General features: G+C 42.5%; 1 protein-coding gene across 1 annotated transcript; it reads left to right on the forward strand.

Moving 5' to 3' along the window:
• The first annotated feature begins 14,289 nt into the window (after window positions 1-14,289).
• LOC149866911 (keratin, type I cytoskeletal 19-like) lies at window positions 14,290-19,821 on the forward strand. The gene is made up of 8 exons (XM_090041193.1): window positions 14,290-14,787; window positions 16,204-16,286; window positions 16,828-16,984; window positions 17,457-17,618; window positions 18,072-18,197; window positions 18,297-18,523; window positions 19,011-19,132; window positions 19,802-19,821. Exons 1-8 carry the CDS (start codon window positions 14,290-14,292, stop codon window positions 19,819-19,821), a joined length of 1,395 nt encoding a protein of 464 aa, XP_089897319.1.
• The last annotated feature ends 2,553 nt before the right edge of the window (window positions 19,822-22,374 follow it).

A 22,374-nucleotide genomic window follows, 5' to 3' on the forward strand; every position in this document is an offset into this window, starting at 1 on the left:
CCAGGAGATGGGGATAGGATTTTACAGCAGTTAGCAACTTGGAGTGGCGTTTGAGTTAGGAATTGGGTGGTTTGTGCTTTGCATTTTAACTGGGGGCCTAGCTCGTGACTACAGAGGTGGCTGGAGGCCACAGGGGGTGTCTGGGAGGCACTTTGTATTTAGAGCCCTGCAAGGACCAGGGGTCTGTTCAGCCTGATCTGACTGCTGGGGGGGAGGGGCGCAGGGCAGGACAGTCCCTATGTGAACAGGTAGGGGAGGACAGGACAGAGTGGCCCTGATCTGGATGTGCTGGAGGGCATGGTGAGAGAGCCCCAATCCAGACATGCATGTTGGGGGTGGAGCAGCCTGTCTTCAATTTGGATGCATGGGGTGGGGGAGAAGCATCACAGCATCATTTGTATGGGCAGGGGATGGGCTACCTCTGATCCCACTATGCAAGCAATGGCTTGGAGGCCACATGGAGCTTCCATTGCTCCTTGTTGCCATATTTTCTGACCAATGGGGATTGCCATGGGCTGCATGTCATGGCTCCATGGGTTGGATTTGGCCTATGGGTCAAAGGTTAAGCACCTCTGAGTTAGAACAGTAACTGATGATGTATATCAGTGTTGGAGTTCACCAGCAGAAGCATGGTTAGGAAGGACTGTTTAATAGCAGAAGGCACTGCAGATTGGAATGACTGTATATTGGTAAAGGTGGTAGGTATGTGGGGATATTAAGAAAGTAGCAGGAGTTTCAAGATAAGGTTTGGTAGTATTGGAACATCTGTTGGTAAGGAGCTAACACATCCCCCAGGTGACTGCTTCCAAGCCAATAACCTTTTTCCTTTCAATTACTTTTATCCTCATTAAAGCCTTCATAAGGGCTGCAAAGAGCCTCTCCCAGCCAAAGAGCCTTCTTCTGTGCTTGTGTATTTCAGATGGAAGAAGCAAATCAGTGGATTATATCCAGGGGTCAGGAGTCACCGACAAGCAGCCCCAGTTCACCAAACTAAGAAAGAAATTCCAGGGCCTGGAGACTGAACCACAGACTAGATCAGCATCATATGTGATATCCTCGGGTTTGGTCCTGACATACTCTAGGACATACACACATAGGTACGGAGAGAAAAAGAATATGGCTTGCTTTTCTCCTTGAACCACTGGAGCACCTAACTTGGCAGAGCTGTTCCCTCAAAGGGATCACATAACTTTGCACTGGAAAATCCCAAATTCCACTAGCAAAAGGAGTTATGGGAGGGGGGGGTGCCAGGCCCCTGGGACCAATCCCACTATGTGGGGGGTGGGAGGGGGGTGGTGCTGGGCCCTTGGTACCCAATCCTGACATGCAGGAAGGCACCATACCATTTATCTGGCCCACAGGGCCAAAAGATTGACCACCACTGCCCTAGAAGACTGGAGAAGGACAGGACTAATTCAGCCATTAGATGCTGTTACGGCCACCTGGGAGTGGGTCCTGGTACAGCTTAGTCACTCCAATGATGCAGAAGACTTGTTACCTATAATAAATGAGGGGTTACAGAAGTTGAAACAAAATAATTTCTCCATCCATGATGCCAAACAAGAAAAATCAGTGGGTAGTGCCTTGATTACTATGTTGCAATAAAAATGATGCATGGACATGATGACAGAGTCCTACTCACATGTTAAGAAAGGTCATCTCAGCTGAAATCTAACACAGGGCCACCCAACTGAGATGACTATTCATTTTGTATAAGAATGCAGATTCAGACAATTGGTATGTGCATCACTGTCCAAAGGAATAAAAGAAATTCAGCACGTACTTCTTGGCACAAATGGTAAGGCTGGCAAAACACATGGGAAGCTGGACCAGCCTATTGCTGAGTTTGTAGTGAGCTTCTGTACCAAGCTGCAAAACTAGCTTTGGGTTCTGGGTTGGACATTCCCTTGCTCTCCAAACAAGCTGTAGCACTGGACAAACCTCTAGCCAGTCTTACAGAAGTGATCAGGGTAGTGGCTTCAGTAGCTATGATGGCGGGAGTTTCTACATCTCCATTAGAAAATACCTCCTTTGTAGCAGTCAGCAGTAGTTATGGTTTTTGGTTGGAGACCAGGTGGTGGAAACTACAGTGGGGGAGCATGCAGTGATATGTACAGATGAGTCACTGGTCGTAGCAGAGGTGGTGAACAGGGCGGCAGTCTTGTTGGTGGGTATAGGGCTGGTTTTGGAGGGAGACTGGGTGGTGGTCTTGGAGCAGGTTTTGGTAGTAGCTTTAGAGGTGGAGATGGGTCCTGCTGACTGGCAATGTAAAAGACAGCCAGCAGAACCTTAACTGCTTGGCTGCCTACCTGGACCAAGTTCAGAAACTGGAGGATATAAACATTGAACTAGAGCAAAATATCAGGGAGCGGTACACGAAGCAAGGTCCCAACATCTCCAAAGACTACAGAGCGGGGTTTAAATTACATTTTGACTCTTGGGGGAGTCTGCAAAAAAAAACAAAAAACCAGTTCATTGATTAACAAGCCCACCTATGTGAAGGAGCAATCTGATTGGATATCCCACCCAGGTTATGATTTTCAAATCTCTCATGGGGGTCTTAGCCCCCCTGAACTCCCCAGTAATTCACACCCTGATTTCTAGACTATCAAACAACTCCAAAATCAGGACAGAAAGAAGGGGGGGGGGTCTGTACATTGGAAAGATTTACCATTTGGTGGGATTTCCTTTTGACAACTTAATGTGGCAGAGATAAGGAATCATAATGTGGACATTCCCTAAAGTGGGGTGTAAAGTGCCAATGCTGGTGACTGAAGAATTTCCCATTCAGTGGCACAAAATCTGCAGATGCAGGTGTGTTCCTAGTTTTCCCAGTTGCTCACAATGTCTCTGCATGCAGAAAAACCTATAGATTCAGGCACAAGTAACTGAAGGACCTGGGAAGTCCCATTCTGCATGGGGCAGGTGACTGTGAATCAAGGATGTGCAGGGAGCCCTTGGGAGCTGACTTTCTCAACTCCATCTAAGCCCTAGAGGGGGAAAAAAAAAATCACACTCCCAGAAGTGGTATGCTATGAAATATTTTAGTTGTTTACAAGTACTGATGCAGGTGCATATAAAGACCAGCAATCCCCTTAACATTTACTTATTCTTTAATATAACTACATTTGGATCTGCTCCCTTTTCAGTGTCAGGTATGAATAGCCTATTCTTCTACGTTGGGTGTGCAAATCCCAAGAGCCTTGTTGTCCTCTATGCGCATGCCGAGAGTGTTCTTTGTGGCCTCCTCGCCACTGTGCTGATGTGAAGCCTTAACCTGACCCTGGTATTTGAGAATGGAAATATTTTCCAATCTGATTTTCTGTAATATAATCCTTAAACATGAATCTAATGCAGGAATGGTTTTCCTATGTAAGGCCAACAAAAAAGCAAGCAAAAGAAATACAGTGAAATATATCCAGCATGAACCCTAGGTCACTCCTTATTTGCTGGGAGATCTCTATTGGACTGGGGCTTCTGCAGAGTTTTGTCAATCTAAACCAGTAATCTCCGAACAGCCTGGGAATACTGTATACTATGGCACAGCAGCAGCATCTCCTACATATTTCCCCAGGTGACTAGTGACTGCGAATGCCTCAGTTCCTGGGTCTCAGCCTCAGACACTTTACAGGGTGCTCTGTGTCACAGGAATCAAATATCTCCTTAGCTTCTACTTCTAGACTAACTAATCCCAAGCATTCCAAGCTTTTTCTGTAAGTCATGTTATTACTATGGGGTTCATGTTTTAAGACCCTACTGGTAGTCCTGCTTCAGAAAAGGAGCAAGTATGGAACAGCTTCATTCATATCTGTGCTACAAAAAGGAACCATACTCTTTAACATATAAACTTTGGTGTCTGGCCTTTTTCTTCAGCAAATGAGACAACCACAGCCCCAGACTGGTGGTAATGTAAGCGTGGAGGTCAATGCTGCTCCTGGCCAAGATTTGATAAAGATGCTGACTGACATGAAACAGGAATATGGCCAAATCATTGAAAAGGACCCAAAAGAGGATGAGAAATTATATGAAGTCAAGGTAAGTTATATATGTGACAAGCATCTCTTATTTCAGAGAAAAGAGAAAGAGGAAAGAAATGAGTGATGTTAACAGGTCCATGTGAACTCATCAGTTTAGAAGAGTAACTGCTGATATGCATCAGTATTAGAGTTCACCAGCAGAAGCATCTCTGGGAACAAGGACTGTAATAGCAGAGGGCATTGCAGATTGGGGCTACTATTGGTAAAGGTGGTAGGCATGACAGCATATTGAGAAAGTAGCAGAGGTTTCAAGATAAGGTTAAGTAGTACTGCAGGATCTGTTGGTAAGGAGCTAACACATCTCCAGGTGACTGCCTTCAAGCCAATGACCTTTTTCATTTTAATTACTTTTATCTTCATTAAAGCCTTCATAAAGATTGCACAGTTAAAGGAGCTTCTCACAGCCAGAGCCTCCTTCTGTGTGTGTTTGTGTATTTCAGACAGAAAATGTGAATCAGCAAGTCACACCCAGTGCCAATAAGCAGCCACCAGTTAACCAAATTGAGAAAGGAAGTCCAGGGCCTGGAAACCGAACCACAGGCTAGGTCAGCATGGTAAGTGATGTCCTCAGGTTTTGTCCTGACATACACACATGGGCTGCATCTAGATGAGCACGGCAGCGTGTTATGTGGTGCTGCAGGCATGCCTGCAGCACCACATACTGCACATTCAGTTGTTCTCCATGCTGCAAGGGGGTAGGTGGGGAGTAGTGGAAACCCAGGGGTAAAAAAAACTTGCAGAAAAAGATTCTGGAGCAGCACACACAGAGGCAGCGTGTACTACTTAAAACCAGAGCCTGGCCTACCTGAGCCATGCTTTAGCTGCTGGCCAGGCTCTGCGCGGCAGGATCACTGCAGCTGCAGCCCCAGGAAGCCCCCAGGTAAGACTGTTAGGGCTAGCCCAGTGCTGGCCCCAGCTTCCCCTACCCCACCTGGGGTAACCTGGTGTGTGCCAGAGCATACGTGGCACAGGTGTTCCCTGGGGACAACTAGTGGTGGCTCAAGGTGCTCCGCTGCTAGTTGTCCCCAGGGAAATAAACATCTAGGCACATGTGGATGCAGCCATGGAGACGGAGAGAAAGGGCTACAGTTTACTCCGCTCTTTGAACCAGTGAAGCACCAAGCTTAGAAAAGGGCTCACATTTTGCACTGGAAAATCCCATATTCTAGTAGCAAAAGGAGTTGTCTCCAGTCCTCACATTCTGCATTTTCTCTCTAATTTCTCTTGCACTAGCTTCATAGGCCTTACATTCTGTGAAAGTTCTGCAGTATTTTTGAGTTTGAAGCCACTATTTTTTTGCCCTCCTGCCTCTCCTTTTGCTAATGCAGTGGAATATTGAATACATGGAGATGTCTTACAGCAAAGTGTTGCAGACAAGACCTGATTTTCCCACTTGGCAATTATTTCCTTTCTTTAACAGGGTAGTTAAGACAATGCTAGGACAACAAGAGGGACACAGGCAGCCTACAACTTCAGCTCTTTTGAGAAAACCCATGGCCAATGGCAGCAGAGACCGAGCACATTCACCATGCATCCTTCCAAAGAGCAAGCAGCTATGCAGCATGGCTGATGCTGCTAGAGCAGATTAGATGGGCCACCTTCCGGCTTAGCATGTTGCCCATTGCCTTCATTCTGCATGTTCTCTTATAGCCAGTCAGCTACTTTAGTCCCTTGGTTCTGTAGCTAGATATCTATCCTCTGCTGAGAAAATTCTCTCTGATAAACATTTACTTCTCTGCCATGCAAACAAGAAACATGTCTGTGAAGTGATTTCATGTAACAAATTCTTTTGTTGGAGTTCCAACTTGGCTGCACCTCCCAAACTACATAGTATAATATCTTTCCAAGGAAGTTTCCCTGCCATAATAGAATCAGACAATGTTTGGACAAAAAAGAAAAATATTGGAGTAGGAAAATTATACTCCTAGAAAATACAAGGGTGACATTAACCAGAGAAGAAAAATGAGCTTTCATATTAACAAGTGAAGAGGACAGAGCAGGAATCTGTGAGACTCCTGGGATAAGAGTTTTTTAGGATTGGAAGCAGGACCTCTCCTCAGAAGCAGAACCTCAATCTTGCATGCATTGGCAAATATTTTTTGAAATAATTTTGTTATGTGTTAACAAATTAAATTAGCTTTATGATTTTCCTTATGGCTGACTTGAATCCTGGGATTTATTCTGACTCCATGGCTGAAGTTCCCATGGCAAGGTAAGACTGTGCATCAGTCTTAGTCCATTATGCAAACACACCTGAATTCATCGTTTTCAGGCATGAGTGTTTCAGTTTGATCCTTCCTGTGGTAAAGTTCTTCTGCACTTCTGGCTAGCCAGAGTTTTGGCGATTCATAGGGATTGCAACAGCCGAGGACAGGAGAAGGGGGCAGGCTAACTAATAAAAGTCCCAAATTTCTTCTTCCACACAAAAGAATGTCTGGCCCACACATTTTGAAAAATATTTGTAGCATATTCTTTTATTTCCTTTGGCTAGTTATATAAGCCGATGAGATCTCCATGAATAAAGGAGTTGGATTCTTCCTGTCTTTACATTATGTACACGTGCAAAATAGGTGTTGAATAGTACTGAACCAGAACTGATTCTTTGTTATACACTTCCCTGACAGCACATTTGCACTTGTATAACAGACTGCAAAAAGTGAGAATCAGGGCACAATCCGGAACCAAAGTTTTATGTCTCAGGAGCTACCTATGAACTTTATTGCCTGGGTGAGGATTAGCTATAACCATCAAAGTCATATCTTTCTTGTCACTGGGTATCTTCAGAATACTATTCCACAGCTATCATTTAAAGGAAACAAAGTCCCTACCCTTCCTCCTCCTTTGGCATTCTCACACCTAGTTGCGTTTCATTTCATCAGCTGTTTTCATCTAGGTGGAGTGCCCATAGCCTCTCACAGAAACCGCTCTCTCAAATCCCTGCCATTTTCGTTCAGAAAGACAGACAGAACAATGCTGTCAGGATGAGTAAAATGAAAGGTGCTTGTGGTGTTCAGTAAGTACAACCCCAGGCAACAGATAGAAGCCCAGACTCTTCTTCCAGTAAACACAGAGCATTGCAATTAGAATTGACAGTAGATAAGGGCAAGGAGGAGTTCCTCTAGATCCTCTATACCAACAAAGAGCCAAGATTTCAGACTGCCTTCATGCAAGTCAGCCTAAGGCATCCATAGCAACAGAGGTATTTTTTCATATACAAGTCTGTGTGGAAGTGACCTTCATAGAACTTCTATTGGAAAATCTGACTTGAAATGACTTTCCTAATGGGCATCTAGAACTCAAATTCCAAGTTTAGTTTTCACAAATGTGAGATATTTTTTTATGCTCTGGCAAACACCATTCCAGAAATCGTTTGCATTTCCTAATGCAAGAGGGGAGTTTCCTGAGGTGTTTGAAGAAATTCAGAGCCTGCTCAAACATTCTTGGTCACCTCCAGATAAACTATTTTTGGAGGCAAGCCCTCCTCATTCCTTGCCTGCACTTTAGCTAGTTACAAAGAAAAATAAATCTTTTCTGTAGCCCCTGGTCCCTTAGGTTAGGGATAGACTTTACACACAAACTGGTTTAAGTGATCAGACATTGTTTTAAACCTGTAACAGAACAGATGTTCAGTGCACATAAACCAGTTTGAAAATGGCTGAAACCAGTTTGAGATAAACCTGATTGAATATAGTATCAAACTTAAATGATTAGAGCTGTTCCCTGGCTGGTGCTCAGCAGAGACTGCAGGCATTTGCCTGGCTTCCCCCTGCCCTCCCTCCCCTTACCACTCTCTGCTAAGCAGGGATTCCCTCTCCCCTCTGCCTTGCAGACACCTCCCAGCATTAGTTAGCAGACCACATGCTGGCTATGGTCCATGCTGTGGGAGACGGTTCCATCCTTGGAAAAGCTGTTTAAGAAGAGCTTGAACTAATGGAGAGAGGCTTTGTTTCCTGATGGGGTGGTAAACACTGAGTTAGAGGTGATAAACACTGTGTTATCAACTCCCTGCTGGGCTGGGGGGAACCCCCTCCTTAATCAGAGCATCCTGCTGGGGCCTGTTCATGCCCCCCTCAGCTCAGCATTGTGGAAGGGAAGGGAGGGCTGCTCCAGTATGCCCCACTTCTAGTCTGAGCCACTGCAGGCATGTGCCTGCATTTCTGGGATGTCTGTATGGTTATAAACTGGTTTAGCCTAACCAGGTTAGACTAACCTGCAAACATCGAATCAATTCAGACTCAGGCTTTTTGAATGTTTGTCCCTAGCCTTAGACACTATTCAAGGCTTAGGGGTAGTGTGTTCTAGTGCACACAGACTTCTTTAACTTAAGCACAATACCTTTTCTCTTTTCCCCAACAGCTTGAAATGGACATGTCTGTGCTCACTAGATCATACTACTCACCAACCTAGAATTAAGTCGAACTTCTGTCTGAGTTGCACTTCTAAGCCATCCCCACAATTTATCTGTTTCCTTGTCTAGCAAATCCCAGTTCCCCTTTCTCTCAGAAACTTTTTGCAGTGTTTTCCATGCGTTTGCACAACATTTTCCACTCTTCCCCCCCAGCACTCTGAAACTGTATCAAGTTCACCTCTTTCTTCCCTGCCCAAGGACTCTTCATGCTTATTACCTGACATAGTTTTCTTAGTCAATCCCCATCTTGTTAATTGTTGTCTCTTTCTGTTTGCCTAGGAATTGCCAGTTTTTTTCCTGGCATGCCTCTCAAACCTGTCTCCTTTTCTTCATTGCCTCCAAATGGTTTCCTAGTTCCAGCTTCCTTGTCTAGCCAGTTTCAGTTTTCCTGTCTTTCAGTGGCTTCTTATTCAATCCCATCATTCCCCTCAGGCTCTCTACTGTATAAAAGTTACCAGAGTAATTATTATTAGTTTTACAAGAGCTCAACAAGTCACATTTAGTCCTTTGTTTGCTGAACACACCTAGGGTTCCACCTTCCTCATTACCGTGCAGTTCCCAAGGGTGTAATAACTATGCATAAGTATGGCAGATTAATTTTATTGGGAAATAAATGCAAGGTAAGACTCGAGAAAGAAGTAATTCAACAAAAGGGATAAAGACAGTGCATATCAAGATGATTTGGAGACTGGAGAACCTTTTTTTTTAACGAGGAGAGACTAAAAGAGGATAGCAGGTTTAGCCTGGCAAAGTAAAGGCTGAAATGAGAACCGATTTCTTCCTATAAATACATTATGGGTTAAACCTATGATAGGGAAGGAGAACAACTATATAGGCTAAAGCTAGGACAAGAATAACCATGCAAAAACTGGACATGAAAACAAAAAGGTTGGAAATTAGAAAAAAAAACCCATAACTGTGAGTGGAGTGAGTATCTGGACAAGCCTTCCAATAGCAGTACTGGAAGCAAGAAACCTAACTGGTTTGAGGACAGAGCTAGATAACTTTGTAAATGGGATTGTTTGACACAGTTTCATCCAAAGCATAGGACAGGACTCAGTCCATGTCAGTCAAATGTTCTTACAAATACATTTTTTAGTGCAAAATGAGGTAGTAAGGAACCATCGATCATATAGACCATGGTGTATGTGTAAGAGATCTAGTCAGATGCCTGAGGAATCCGTCTGTGGCTGACAAGCCCAATTTGAGAGCAACACAACTTGTTACAAGTTTCACAGATCTATATGTTGCCTGAGTTGCAGTCCAAATTTATAGCATGCTGCTTTTTTCTTTCTTGTTTTGATTCCATCCTCTAGATCAAACCTGATTCATGTTGAGCTGCACCCAGTACCTGATGTTCCCTTGAGATCGGATGGGATTTTGTGTGCTCCTCTCACCTTTCTGCACTGATATCAAATGGCTTCATATTATTTTTGCACACATCATAGTACTGCCACAGAGGGTGACCCCACTTTCTAGAGCCATCTTGAATCTCACTATACAAAATATTCTTGGGGATACAGCCGTATCCCATTCTTCTGATATGACCAATCCATCACAAACTTTTCTTCCTGATAATGGTTTCTAAGTGTGACATTTATGAGTGTTCCAGTACCTCTGTTTTGTGTTCTGTCTTCCCACTCTATTTTCAGGATCTTATGAACATATGTCATGTGGAAGCTGTTCGGTCTCTTGATATGCCTAGCATATGTAGTCCACGTTTCTGAACCATAAAGCAGAGATGACAGCACGCAAGTCTCATAGATTCTTAACTTCACTTTAGCTGGCAGTGTGCTGTTATTCCATTCACATTTCTGTAATACCCTGAAATTCTTAGCTGCTTTTCCAATTCTGTTAATCAGTTCAGTCTGAAGGTCAAGATTCCTGCTGATTGTAAAACCCAAGTAGCAAAAACTGTCAATGACACCAAAAGATTTATCTTCTAGAGTGATGTCAAGTATTGGTTCTTTCACCCCTTGGTACATAATCACAGTCTTCTTGAGACTAATTGCCATCCCAAAGCTCTTGCATGATTCAGGAAATCTGCCCAAGATATTTTGCTGGGAAGCTTCACTGTGGGCAACCAAGGATGCATCGTCTTTAAACAGTAAACCTCTCAGAACCAGTTCTTTCACTTTGGTTTTCATTCTAAACCCTGCAAAGTTGAACAAGTCTCTGTCTAGTCTGGTTCAAAGATAAATGCCATCATTGCTTTCCTTGAATGCATGAAGAAACAGGAATATAAAGTAAAGTAGGTGTTAAAAAGCATGGGGGCTAAGACATATCCCTGTATTGAAGGCCTTTGTCAGATCAATGTACAGTGATATTTGTTTTTCTTTACACTTATCTTGCTGTTGCTTGACTGAAAATACCTCTTCTTTCCCCAAGAGATTGTAGCCTAGGGAGCATGTCGCGAATGACAATTTTTCCAACAATGTTCAACAGGAATATACCTCTATAGCAGCCACACTCCCATCTATCCCCTTTGTTTTTGTATAATTGTACAAACTGAGCATCTTTGAAATCTTGTGGTATCACTTTCTCTTTCCAGCAGAGTACTATAACTTCATAAAGCTTTCAAAGCTATTTGTTGTCAGCACATCTGTAGATTTCAGCAGGCAAATGGTCATTGCTGGATGTCTTGTTCCCAGGAAGGTATTTAATGGCTTTCTTCAAAGCCTCTAATGTAGGCTCATTGTATAAATCCATCATCATTTCAAACAGATACTTCAGGATCGGAAAGGCAGTTACTTTCTCAATCACTTTGGAAGAAGTCTCCTGCGTTCTGATAAAAAAAATGCTGTGTTTCCTAATGCAAAAAGTGAACATAGAGCTTAGAGAGGTATCTCTGAACCTAAACATAAATAAACAAGGACCTGACTTCGTTTTGCTTTCTCAAGGCTGAAGAAATGAACAGATATTGGATTGACGTGAAAGACTTTGTATTTGCTTAATCTACAGTTGGCTTTAGCCTGATTATTGGAATTGACTAAGGCAAACTCATAGACAATATGCATCTTATCAACCACTCTGTTTCACCTGGTCTATCAATGGATGTCTCATGCCAAGCAATACTTTTAAAACATGGATCAGTTATAAGAGACTTCAGTATTTCTTATGGATTGATACCAAATAAATTTCATAGATTTCATAGACATTAGGGCTGGAAGGGACCTCGGGAGATCATCGAGTCCAGCCCCCTGCCCAAAGGGCAGGAAGTCAGCTGGGGTCATAGGATCCCAGCAAGATAAGCATCCAATTTGCTCTTGAAGGTGTTCAATGTAGGTGCTTGAACCACCTCCGCTGGCAGACTGTTCCAGACCTTGGGGGCTCGGACAGTAAAGAAATTCTTCCTTGTGTCCAGCCTGAAATGGTCTTGCAGGAGTTTGTGACCGTTCGACCTCATCATCCCTTGGGGCGCTCTGGTGAACAAACGTTCCCCCAGATCCTGGTGGTCACCCTTGATAAATTTATACGTAGCCATCAGATCACCCCTGAGCCTACGCTTTTCCAGGCTAAAGAGTCCCATGGCTCTCAGCCTGTCATCGTAAGATCTGTTTTCCTGACCTCTGATCATGCGCGTGGCTCTCCTCTGGACTCTCTCAAGCTTCTCCACATCCTTTTTGAATTGTGGAGCCCAAAACTGGATGCAGTACTCCAGCTGCGGCCTCACCAAGGCCGAGTACAAGGGGAATGCTTTCAGAGAGGATGGATGCACCTTTAAATCAAATCCAAGTTCTGTTTTTGTCCTCTCTCTATATTTTTGAGAGCTATACTTTGTTAATATGGACAACCTATAACAACAATGGTTAACTTGGCCCTAAGTTAAATGTTTTCTTAGAGCACTGAGTATGCATAATTCAACTTTTTAAAAGTATAACAGAAAGAAATAGTCATATGTTTCAAGAAAGATATATAATATAACTCTTCGGAAACTTCAGAGATGTTGTGGTCAGATGCCATGATATAGGGATGCAGAGAAGAAGATGCAAAGTAAACACTTCAGAATTAATGCTAATGAGCAGCTGCAACCTCATAGGGAAGGATGAAGAAGCAGCTCAATTTGCTGTTGAGGAAAGTGTGATTAAGGAATTACGCACATCTAAGAAAAAGCATTCATATTTATAACAGTGACGCAAGCAGTTTCAGTAGCTTCTTTAAAACAAATTGTTTAGAGCATGCAGAGAGCTGAAGGGCGTGTACACACAAGCCAGGAACTAACAGAGAAGCTAAGGTATGAATGTATAGCAGTCAGCTACACTACAGCAGGTGCACAGGTGCATGCTTTTAGCTTGCAGTAACTGAGAGGCAATCTTCTCCCTTTTCTTTGTGGGGAACCGTTTGTGGGTTCAATTTGGATAGAAGACAGGAGTTGGGACTATCAAAACTACTATGGTGGGCAAAAACATTTTCTGAAACTGTCCCATCTTGGATTGAAGATAACTGGAGTTAGACAAGGTGTTTTGGGGGATGAACAGAATACAGAATACATTCAATGAATACTCCCCTTACTTGCAGTTACTGCACATTTCCCAACTAACTCCAGACAAGGGCATACATTTCACTGCATGTGCTGGCCATAGTATTCTGAATGAAGTTTTGATCCCTCCTGTACATGGTTACTTTGAAGTTGACGAGTATCAAAAGATTCATTTTAGGGATCACAACAAGATGTATTTTTCTTTAAATGGAGAAATGGAAATATTTAACCACAGTACTTCCCTATTTAACCACGGTACTTCCCTATTTCTTCAGGCCAAGCAAAGGTCCTAGAGGTGATGATGTCAGATCCTTAGGAAAACACAAACGACTCATGAGTGTCAGTTTATAGACCACTTCAGAAAATTTTATCAATCAGAATTATGGAAGGCAGTCTCCACTTTTTTTTTTTTTAACTTTCTCAGCTTCTACAAAACATCAATCCTTAGTGATAGAAATAATAGAGCACTGTATGTCCCATCCTGGGTGAAGGTGAAGGGATGTGTAGAAGTGTGGACAGACTTTTTTTGTATTGCTTTTTTAAGATTTTGCCATAATATCTTAAGTTGGTTTTTGTTTTGTTTTTTTTTCCTGTGTACAGGTAGCTTTCAAGGAAAATGTGTGTATTAAACAATTGCAAATGGTTGCAAGAGAAAAAGGTATCACACGGGTAAATGAATGGTGAGAATGTGTGAGGAATGCCATTATTATCCCAACTAAAACAGAGAGGAAAAAACTCAGTTCTGAACATCGATGACTTTTCTTCTGCTGTGTAAAAAAAAAAAGTTCCTAAATTGAAAAAAAGTGATCAAGTTCTTCAGGCAGAATGAATGAACAAATGAAAGAATGAATGAATGAAAACTCACTACAACCACAGAAAAGTTGAGCTTTATTATTTAGGACCAGTAAAGTAGAGATGGAAGTTGAATTGAGTCATTTGCTCCATACATGAAACTGAAGGAATGAGAATAACTGGGTATGGTACCTTGGTTTCCTCTTCTTGCCATGACATAAGAAGTAGTGATGCAATGAATCTTGATCATAGGTTAACAAGGCCATCCATTATCTCACCCAAAATCTAACATAGCACCACCCACCTGAGATGACTGTCCATTTTGTATCTGAATCAGCACAGACACATACAATGGGCTTATGCAATATTGTCCAAAGGACCAAAAGTTCTCTTCAGCACATATTTCTGGGCACAAATCATAAAGCTGGCAAAAAATTAATGAGAAGCTAGACCAACCACTGACACCCAGAGAAGAGCGTATAAATAGAGAGCACCAAAGGCACAGTTTATAGTCAGCTTCCCTACCAACCTGCACATACAGCTTTGGGGTCAGATATTTCTTTGCTTTCACTATGAGTTGTAGCATCAAACAAACCTCTAGCTGCTCTTACAGAAGTGGTGGAGGTGGTGGTTTTGGTAGCTGTGCTGGTGGGAGCTCCTCTATTTCTACTAAAAAATATACCTCCTCTGTAGCAGGTGCCAGTAGTTATGGTGGTGGAAGACTGGGTGGTGGAAGCTATGGTGGAGGAGCATGCAGCATTGTGTATGGAGGAGGAGTAAGTGGTGGTAGCATTGGTGGTGGACTGGGTAGTGGCTTTTGTGGTGGCTTTGGTGGTGGCTTTGGAGGTGGCTTTGGAGGTGGGGATGGGGCCCTGCTGACTGGCAATGAAAAGACAACCATGCAGAACCTTAATGACCGCCTGGCTGCCTACCTGGACAAAGTACGCAGGCTAGAGGAAGAAAATGCTGACCTAGAGCAAAGAATCAGGGAGTGGTACAGGAAGCAAGGTCCCAGCATCTCCAAAGACTACAGCTTATATTACCAGACAATTGAGCAACTCCAGAATCAGGTGAGAACGTGTTTTTTTACTATCGATTGGCAGGGTCTCTCATTTGGCAGGATTTCCTTTTGAGACTTTGATGTAGTAGCGATAGAGGGAAAAAAAGGAATGTCCAGTCTCATAAAATGTGTGGCACAGCACTAAACCTGGACAGTGATTAATTTTCCTTTTGATGGCAGAAATCTGCAGAGGTAGCTATGCTGCTGCTTTTTCCTAGGTGCCCTCCATCACACCCCACAGGAAAATACAGATTTATAGGGGTTCTTCTGGGGACACAGTGTGGTGGAAAAAGATAGAGCTGGGCTCCCCAGTGCCACCCCAGGATAAATACCTGAGGGACCTGTGAATCCCTACGTTCTGCTGAGGGTGGGTGGTTCTGAGCCAGGGATGTGTACTCAGCTCCCAGTGACTTCCTGTCTTCATTCCTTCTTAGCCCCGCAGATGGAGGGGAAAAAAAAAATCACACCCGAGATGGGTTTCGCTGTGAAATTTCTTTGGTTTTACAAGTATTGATGGCAGAGCATGCAAAGATCATCTGTCCTCTTACAAAGGATGTTATTTTTTAGATTTGATCCTATCTTCTCTGTGATATCAGGCATGACTACCCCTCATTTTTTCTACTTTGGGGATGCAATGAGCTTCTGTACTGTAGCTTGTTGCCAAGATGCTGTGATGGTGACGCTACTGCACGCTAGCATCTAAAAAAAACCCATGCAGGGACGGTACTGTGCAGTAGCAGTGGTTACAGAGCAGTCATTTGCTACTTGGTCAAGCAAGCACTAAATGACTGTGCAGTAACAACTGCGCAGTCTGCCACTCATGCAGATGAGGCCTGGGTGTGCAAATCTTGTGGCCTCTCTGTCAAGCCTAAGCATCATCCAGAAATATTTCCTAGTATAATCTTTCATGAAGTATTCCTGATAAAGGAACTTGTTACAGGGATGTTCTACTACATGTGGACAAGGAAAGGAAACAATACCTAAAACAATTAATTAATCCTATATGGACTCTTTGTGGTAACTATCACAGTTCTAAACTGGGGTTTCCGCAGTCTGAAAATCTGAACCATCACTGTGTGAGGAGGACTGTCTTACAAATACACTTTGTTTCTTTAAGCTAGCAAATGCTGTGAAACAATATGGATGCTGATTAGGCCCAACATTGTTCCTACTAACTAAAGCCAAATAGAAAATGCCAATTGTTTTCCTGTATGAGCAGTACTGCAGTTATATTTGGGCGACCAGGGATTGCTCAGAACACTCTTCCTGAGCTCTCTCAGACACACTTTTATCACATCACTACTGGGAAAAGAAGTTTCAAGAGCAGATTTTCTGTATGTTTGTGTCCCCTATATATTTGGACAACTTCTTGACCATGGAGAGCTCTCATGGTGGAAAGTCACCTCTGTAACCTCCTCTTTTCCAGATCATTTCTGCAACTGTAGACAACAACAAATTGAATGTGGACATTGATAACAGCAAGATGATTGCCGAAGACTTCCGAATGAAGTGAGTACTTCCCTCCATGACAGAGAAATGTGCTTCTTTCACAGCTTACTCATAAATTTAGCAATCAAAGTAATCATCTAAGGGAGGATGATAGGACAGGAGTGCTTAACAAAGGAATATTATGGCAGTAGTTGTATCACAAAAGATTTTTAAATATTCCTTAATGATCTACCTCTGGTAATGACAAATCCAGTTCATACTGAACAAAACGCCAAACAAATATATCTACTGAGATGTGCACTGACCAACTGTCTCCCCTGTCTGTCGTCACTTCCATATTTTGCTTATAAATTTAACATCAAACTACATCAAAACATGGAGAGATGGCGGGGGAGGGGCATCTCAGTAAGATTTGTTATTAGGGAATGGGCTACAGCACAAGGAAAGACATTATATTTTTTGGCCACTTGGCAGATGGTCTGTGCAGAATGCAGTGGCAGACAGGCTACATAGACTCATTCATAGACAAACTGGCTAAGGCAAGGAGTGCTCTGTCACTGGCTCATATACTGATGTTTTTGTCCTTTTTGCTGTGATTCAGGTATGAGAATGAACTGGCCATCCGCCAGGGTGTGGAGGCAGACATCAATGGCTTACGCAATGTCCTGGATGAACTTGTGCGTGTAAGGTCTACTCTGGAATTAGAGGTTGAGTCTCTGAAGGATGAGCTGCTCACACTCAAGAAGAACCATGAGGAGGTAAAATCCAGCACCTATTAAAGCAATACAACTGAAAGAAAGCTACATTTAAAAAGCCATCCTGATGAAATGGTTCTTTGCTACCAGATGCTCTGTTTGGTATTGGAACACAAAGTTTCAGACCATTGCAGTCCTACCAATTAAGAAAAAGAGTTCACTGTAACTATTTAATTAAATTTGCTCAGTTGAATACCCCAGCGTGAGATTCATATCAGTTCAAGACTTGAACACCCAAGTGGGTAGAAATGGTGAAATGGTCCCACTTTCTCTGGAGAAACACTCAGGAGTTCCTTCAGTTTCCCTTCTTTAGCTATAACTGAACAACAGTGTGCTGCTAACTCAGCATTACTCATTGTGGAGTTCAGGTTGGACCCTGCTCCAGTGATGGGCCACATATGAAAAAGCTTCATTCAGAGCTGGAAGTTGCTTATTCTTCTGTTTGCTAACTTTGATGTCTCACTTTTCATGGAAGGAAGTGAGACTATTGCAATCCCAGACTGGTGGTGATGTGAATGTGGAGGTCAATGCTGCTCCTGGCCAAGATCTGACAAAGATACTCAATGACATGAGACAGGAATATGAGGAAATCATTGCAAAGAACCGAAGGGAGGTTGAACAATGGTATGAAGTCAAGGTAAGTTATACATATAATAAATGTATCTCCATTTTCAAGGAAAAGAAAAGAGAGGCAGTAACATGCAAGTGAAAGGCCAATATGATTCACATCATAAAACTGATTGGCATTGAGTAATGTTAACAGATTCATATGTGGCTCACTATATTAAGCAAGAGGGGATGACTTGTATTAACATTTGAGTTCACTGGTAGAATAATGTGTGGGAATAAGAGCACAGGGTGTTGCAGATGTATATTGGGAAATTGGCATAGGAGGGCTGTAAAAGTAGTGATTGTTAATCAGCAGTTAGCTTAGCCTGTTGATGGTTAGCTTGAAACCAGAGTTATTAGTTTTGTGACATTTATGTTCACTAAAGTCACTATATTCAGCACACAGTGAAAGTCTCCATGATCTTTAGAGGTAAAAGAGACCCTCAAAACTAAAGAGCCTTCTTCTGTGTTTGTGTTTCAGATGGAAGAGGTGAATCAGCAGGTCACATCAAGCGGTCAGGAGGTGCAAACAAGTAGCCACCAGCTCACTGAACTGAGACGTGATTTCCAGAGTCTGGAAATTGAACTGCAGACGCAGCTTAGCATGGTATGTGGTGGTCTCAGGTATTATCTTCACATACTCTAGGACAAAAGAATCACATTTGACCAAGTGCACCCATTCTGCATTTTCTTTTTAACTTTCCAGAAAGCATCTCTGGAAAACAACTTGGCAGAAACAGAGGCTCGTTATGGTGCCCAGCTGCAACAGATCCAGGCCATGATCAACTGTGTGGAGGAGGAACTGGCCCAGCTGCGCTGTGAAATGGAGAGTCAAAACCAAGAGTACAAGATGCTCCTTGGTATCAAGACCCGCCTGGAACAGGAGATTGCACAGTACCGCGGGCTGCTCCAGGAAGGACAGCAAGACATTACGTATGTGCACTACAGAGGTGTCAAGGCAAAAAGAGAGACCAGTCCAATTGACTGTTTAAAGGGGATATAGAGTCATTAGGGAAACAGTGGGTAGTGCCTGGGTGGAAAGTTGTGCAAAGAGTTCTGCACACTATCTTCACTGAAGGTGGGCATGTCTTATGTTAATGAATCTACATCTGCTGAATTGGGGAAGGGGGTTCAAATACTCATCAAATCATTGATTTACACCTTGCCCTGTCCCCTTTGGAAAAGCTGAGGAACAGCACACAAAACTGCATTGTACTGCACTGTCTGCTGCCTCCTGCTCAACTGGTACAATGGCAAGAACCTGTCTTGTACTGTTATTTCCATTTCTAAAATGCCTAAAATGCTGAGAAAGCAGGAAATGCAACTAATACTTCCAAACTGCAGCTCTCCAACATCTCCTATGCATGCATGAATTATTTAGCTATTGTTACATTCATCCCAAATCCTCTCTCTTCTACAGCTGTTCTCAAGGAGGGATTCAAGGAGATGGCAGCAGAGGAGGTGGTAGGTCCTCCCAGTCCTTTTCTTCCCTATCCTATTCTTCGACTTCCCACTCGCAGTCCCATGGTGGTGAGATGACAGGTAAGAACTCTATTTATGAGGTGTTATTTTATTATCAATCCAGGTTTTTATATTTTAGGATATGTTATCTGGCCTATATGTGGGCATATTGCCTTTTTGTGATAGGATCCATAGTGGCCAGTTCAGAAGGCATAGACATCTGCATCTAAGAACATGTGAGCTGCTACATCTTCAGTAAGAGTCCAAGTGTCATTAGCTAGGCGTCAGTATAGGGGAGACCTGGTAACTAATACCCCCACCCCTATGACTTACGCTTGCTCTGATCTGTAAAACACTTTAAATGAGAATTGAAGAGTTTCAATTCAAGGTATGGAAAGCAAAGAAAGAGAGAAAAGAGATCAGTTACAGAGAAGCTAGAGATATAAAATATTAAATAAATAAATAAAAAGAAGCATTTTTTTTTCATTTTCAAAAAAAATAAGACACCTGTAGCTAAAATTAAAGGTAGTTTTCCTCAGTTCCTTTTGGACTGGCTGAATAAACATAATGTTTCAAAAGAGTTCTGGCATATTTCCGAACTTGGAATCACCCGAACTTCTTCCCACATCCCTTGCTAATACACTTGTTAATAAAGTGAACATATAAATCAACAGGCACATCTTACAATTCAGTGCTGGAGGAGAGAGTTGATTTCCCAATTACATAACATTTCCTTCCGTCTTTCCACAGGACAGACGAGACCATGCTAAAACTAGAGCAGAGCCACAAGGATCCACTGATCTAAGAATCTTGTTGAACAGACCCATGGACATGCAACATCTTCATCATATACCTGTCTGAGAAGTCCAACTGGGTCACCTTCTAAATCTATTACTTGTTTTCTTCCATTTCATCATGCTCTTCATATCCAATCATGGTCACTTACCATGGTTGGTGATCCACCTTCTACTGGTAGTATGCTCTCTAATAAAACTTTACATATTTCTGATGCAAACAAACACATGTGTCTTACAATTGATTTCAGTTAGCAATCTTGCCAGTTTTCAAACACAGGTGGGGATGTAAAGCTGTGGATTTGGAGAGTATATAATTTGAACTTATGAACTGAATTAGAACATTAAAAAGGAATCTCACAAAAAGTGGAAACTTGCTCATATCATTAAGGATGAGTATACAAGTATAGAACAGGCATGCAGAGGGAAAATCCAGGTCAACACAAAAATTTAGAAACCGCTAGAAAGGGACATAAAAAGCAACAAAAAGTATTCCATAACTATAGTAAAAGTAAGAGAAAAATGGAGGAAAGTGTAAATGTCTTCTGAAGGAGGAGAAGCTAATAATGGATGGTGTGAAGAAGGCTGAAGTGTTCTATGTGTTTTTTATGAAGACCTCGGTCTTCACAAAAAAAGCTCAGCTATAAGATAACAAGCACAGTTAACAGCAGGGAAGCCTAGATCAGGGAAAGAACAGGTTGGAGATTCCTTGGACAAGCTGGACATTTTAAAGTCAGCAAGGACAGACAATTCTAAGGCTGCACCTCTTAAGCAATGTAACTTTCTCCCAAGGAAAGTTTTTATATGATCAGAAAAGATCTTGGAAAAATTATTGGACTAGAAGAAAAATAGTGCTGTTTGATTGCAAAAATGACATCTAACATAAGGAAAGAGTGGATGCCTGGGAAAATCAGTTTTGCAGTATACATGGTAAGGGCTGTGCATTGATGTTTTAGTTCAATGCTTTGAAGTGTAACATAATAATCATTTAAGGTTGAGCTGAAACTGAATTTTTCTGCAATTTTTTGCAAATAAGGAAAAAAAAAGTTTGAGTCCCATAGCTAGAAATGAATCGTTGTCAGGAATTTAAAAAAACCTAAAAGCCTAGACTCACAAACCCAGTTTGTGAGAGACAAGGAGGACTCCACTTGTCCATACAGCTCAACTCTTAAAATGCCCACCAGGCACGTAGGAGATCTAAGAGATTTCCCTGCTTGATTCAAAGTATGGATTTGACCAAATTCTCCTAATCTCCCCAAAGAGAGTGTCTAAACCCTTTGGCAATGGGATATTCTGGAATGGGTTTCCTTCAATCTCTCCTACTGAAGCTATAAAATACTTAAGATTCATTGAGCAAATGGAGGAAAAGAGTGAGTGGAAGTAACCCTATAGCAGAAGTCAGCAACCCCTGGCACACATGCCATTTTGCTCAGCCCACCACTTGCCAGCCTCACACAGATCTGGGGGGCACAGGTCCTCCCTGACTCCCAGGAGTGTATGCTGCTGCTGGGAACAGCCCCACTACCTGCTCAAGCACACAGCAGTCAGCAGCAGTGTGTGGGGAAGCCGGCTCCTGCTCCTGCTGCAGCAGCCACTGCCTTCTGTTGGGGGCAGAGAGCCCTGGTCCCATAGCCCTGGCAGCTGGAGGGCCCTTCAGCAGGCTAGGGGGCAGGGACATGAGCAGGGCTGGGGGGCTGTTGTGGGGGAACCTGCACAAAACAAATACACAAGATCAAAGGTAGTATCAGAAGTTTTATTTATTGTCACCAGGTTTACAATTTTTAGAAAATCTGGTATTTACCATAAAAAGGGAACATTTATGATTATTAACTATACTAATATGCAGTGCATCCTGCCCTCGTTTTGTTTTTTCTGGCATGCCAGCACTCCAGCACCTTCCAATATAGACATTGTGGTTTTTTCAGCACTTCAGCCAAAAAACGTTGCCTATCCCTGCTCTGTAGTTTGGTGCTCAGGATACTTGTCTGAACCATGGGCAATCTGGATTTAAATCCCTGTGCTACAATAAGACAAAGAATGGAGTTAAATGAGGTCTACTTCATCCCACGTAAGAGGCCTAATCATTGGGCTACAATAAATAAAAGTACTGCTACAGTAATGACTTAGCCATGATAATTCAGGAAATGTCTGAGAGGCAAGGATATTGTTTGTGGTGATATATTTTATTGGATCGACTGCCTGTTTGGGAGAAATTTTAGATAATTAAAAATATACCGTATTTCTTCCCCCCTGTGAGTATGTGAATGGTACTGAACATATAGAAATATTTTCTTCTGCTATAATCAAAATCTGAATCTGACTAATTCACAGTTTTGGGCCAAACCAAAATCAATTTTTTCAGAGAATATCTACCATTAAAAAATTTACCCAACTATACATACCCACCCACCCACCCACCCACACACACACACACACACACACTGTATAGTAGAGCTCTTGGTATTGCAGGAAAGCAGGCAGGCCTTTTGATGTGCCATTTAGGGACATGGGCAACCAACAAGTACAGGC

Source organism: Crocodylus siamensis, chromosome 4 (genome assembly GCF_052110815.1).
Source record: "Crocodylus siamensis isolate JL-2025a chromosome 4, ASM5211081v1, whole genome shotgun sequence".
Classification (NCBI taxonomy): Eukaryota; Metazoa; Chordata; order Crocodylia; family Crocodylidae; genus Crocodylus; species Crocodylus siamensis.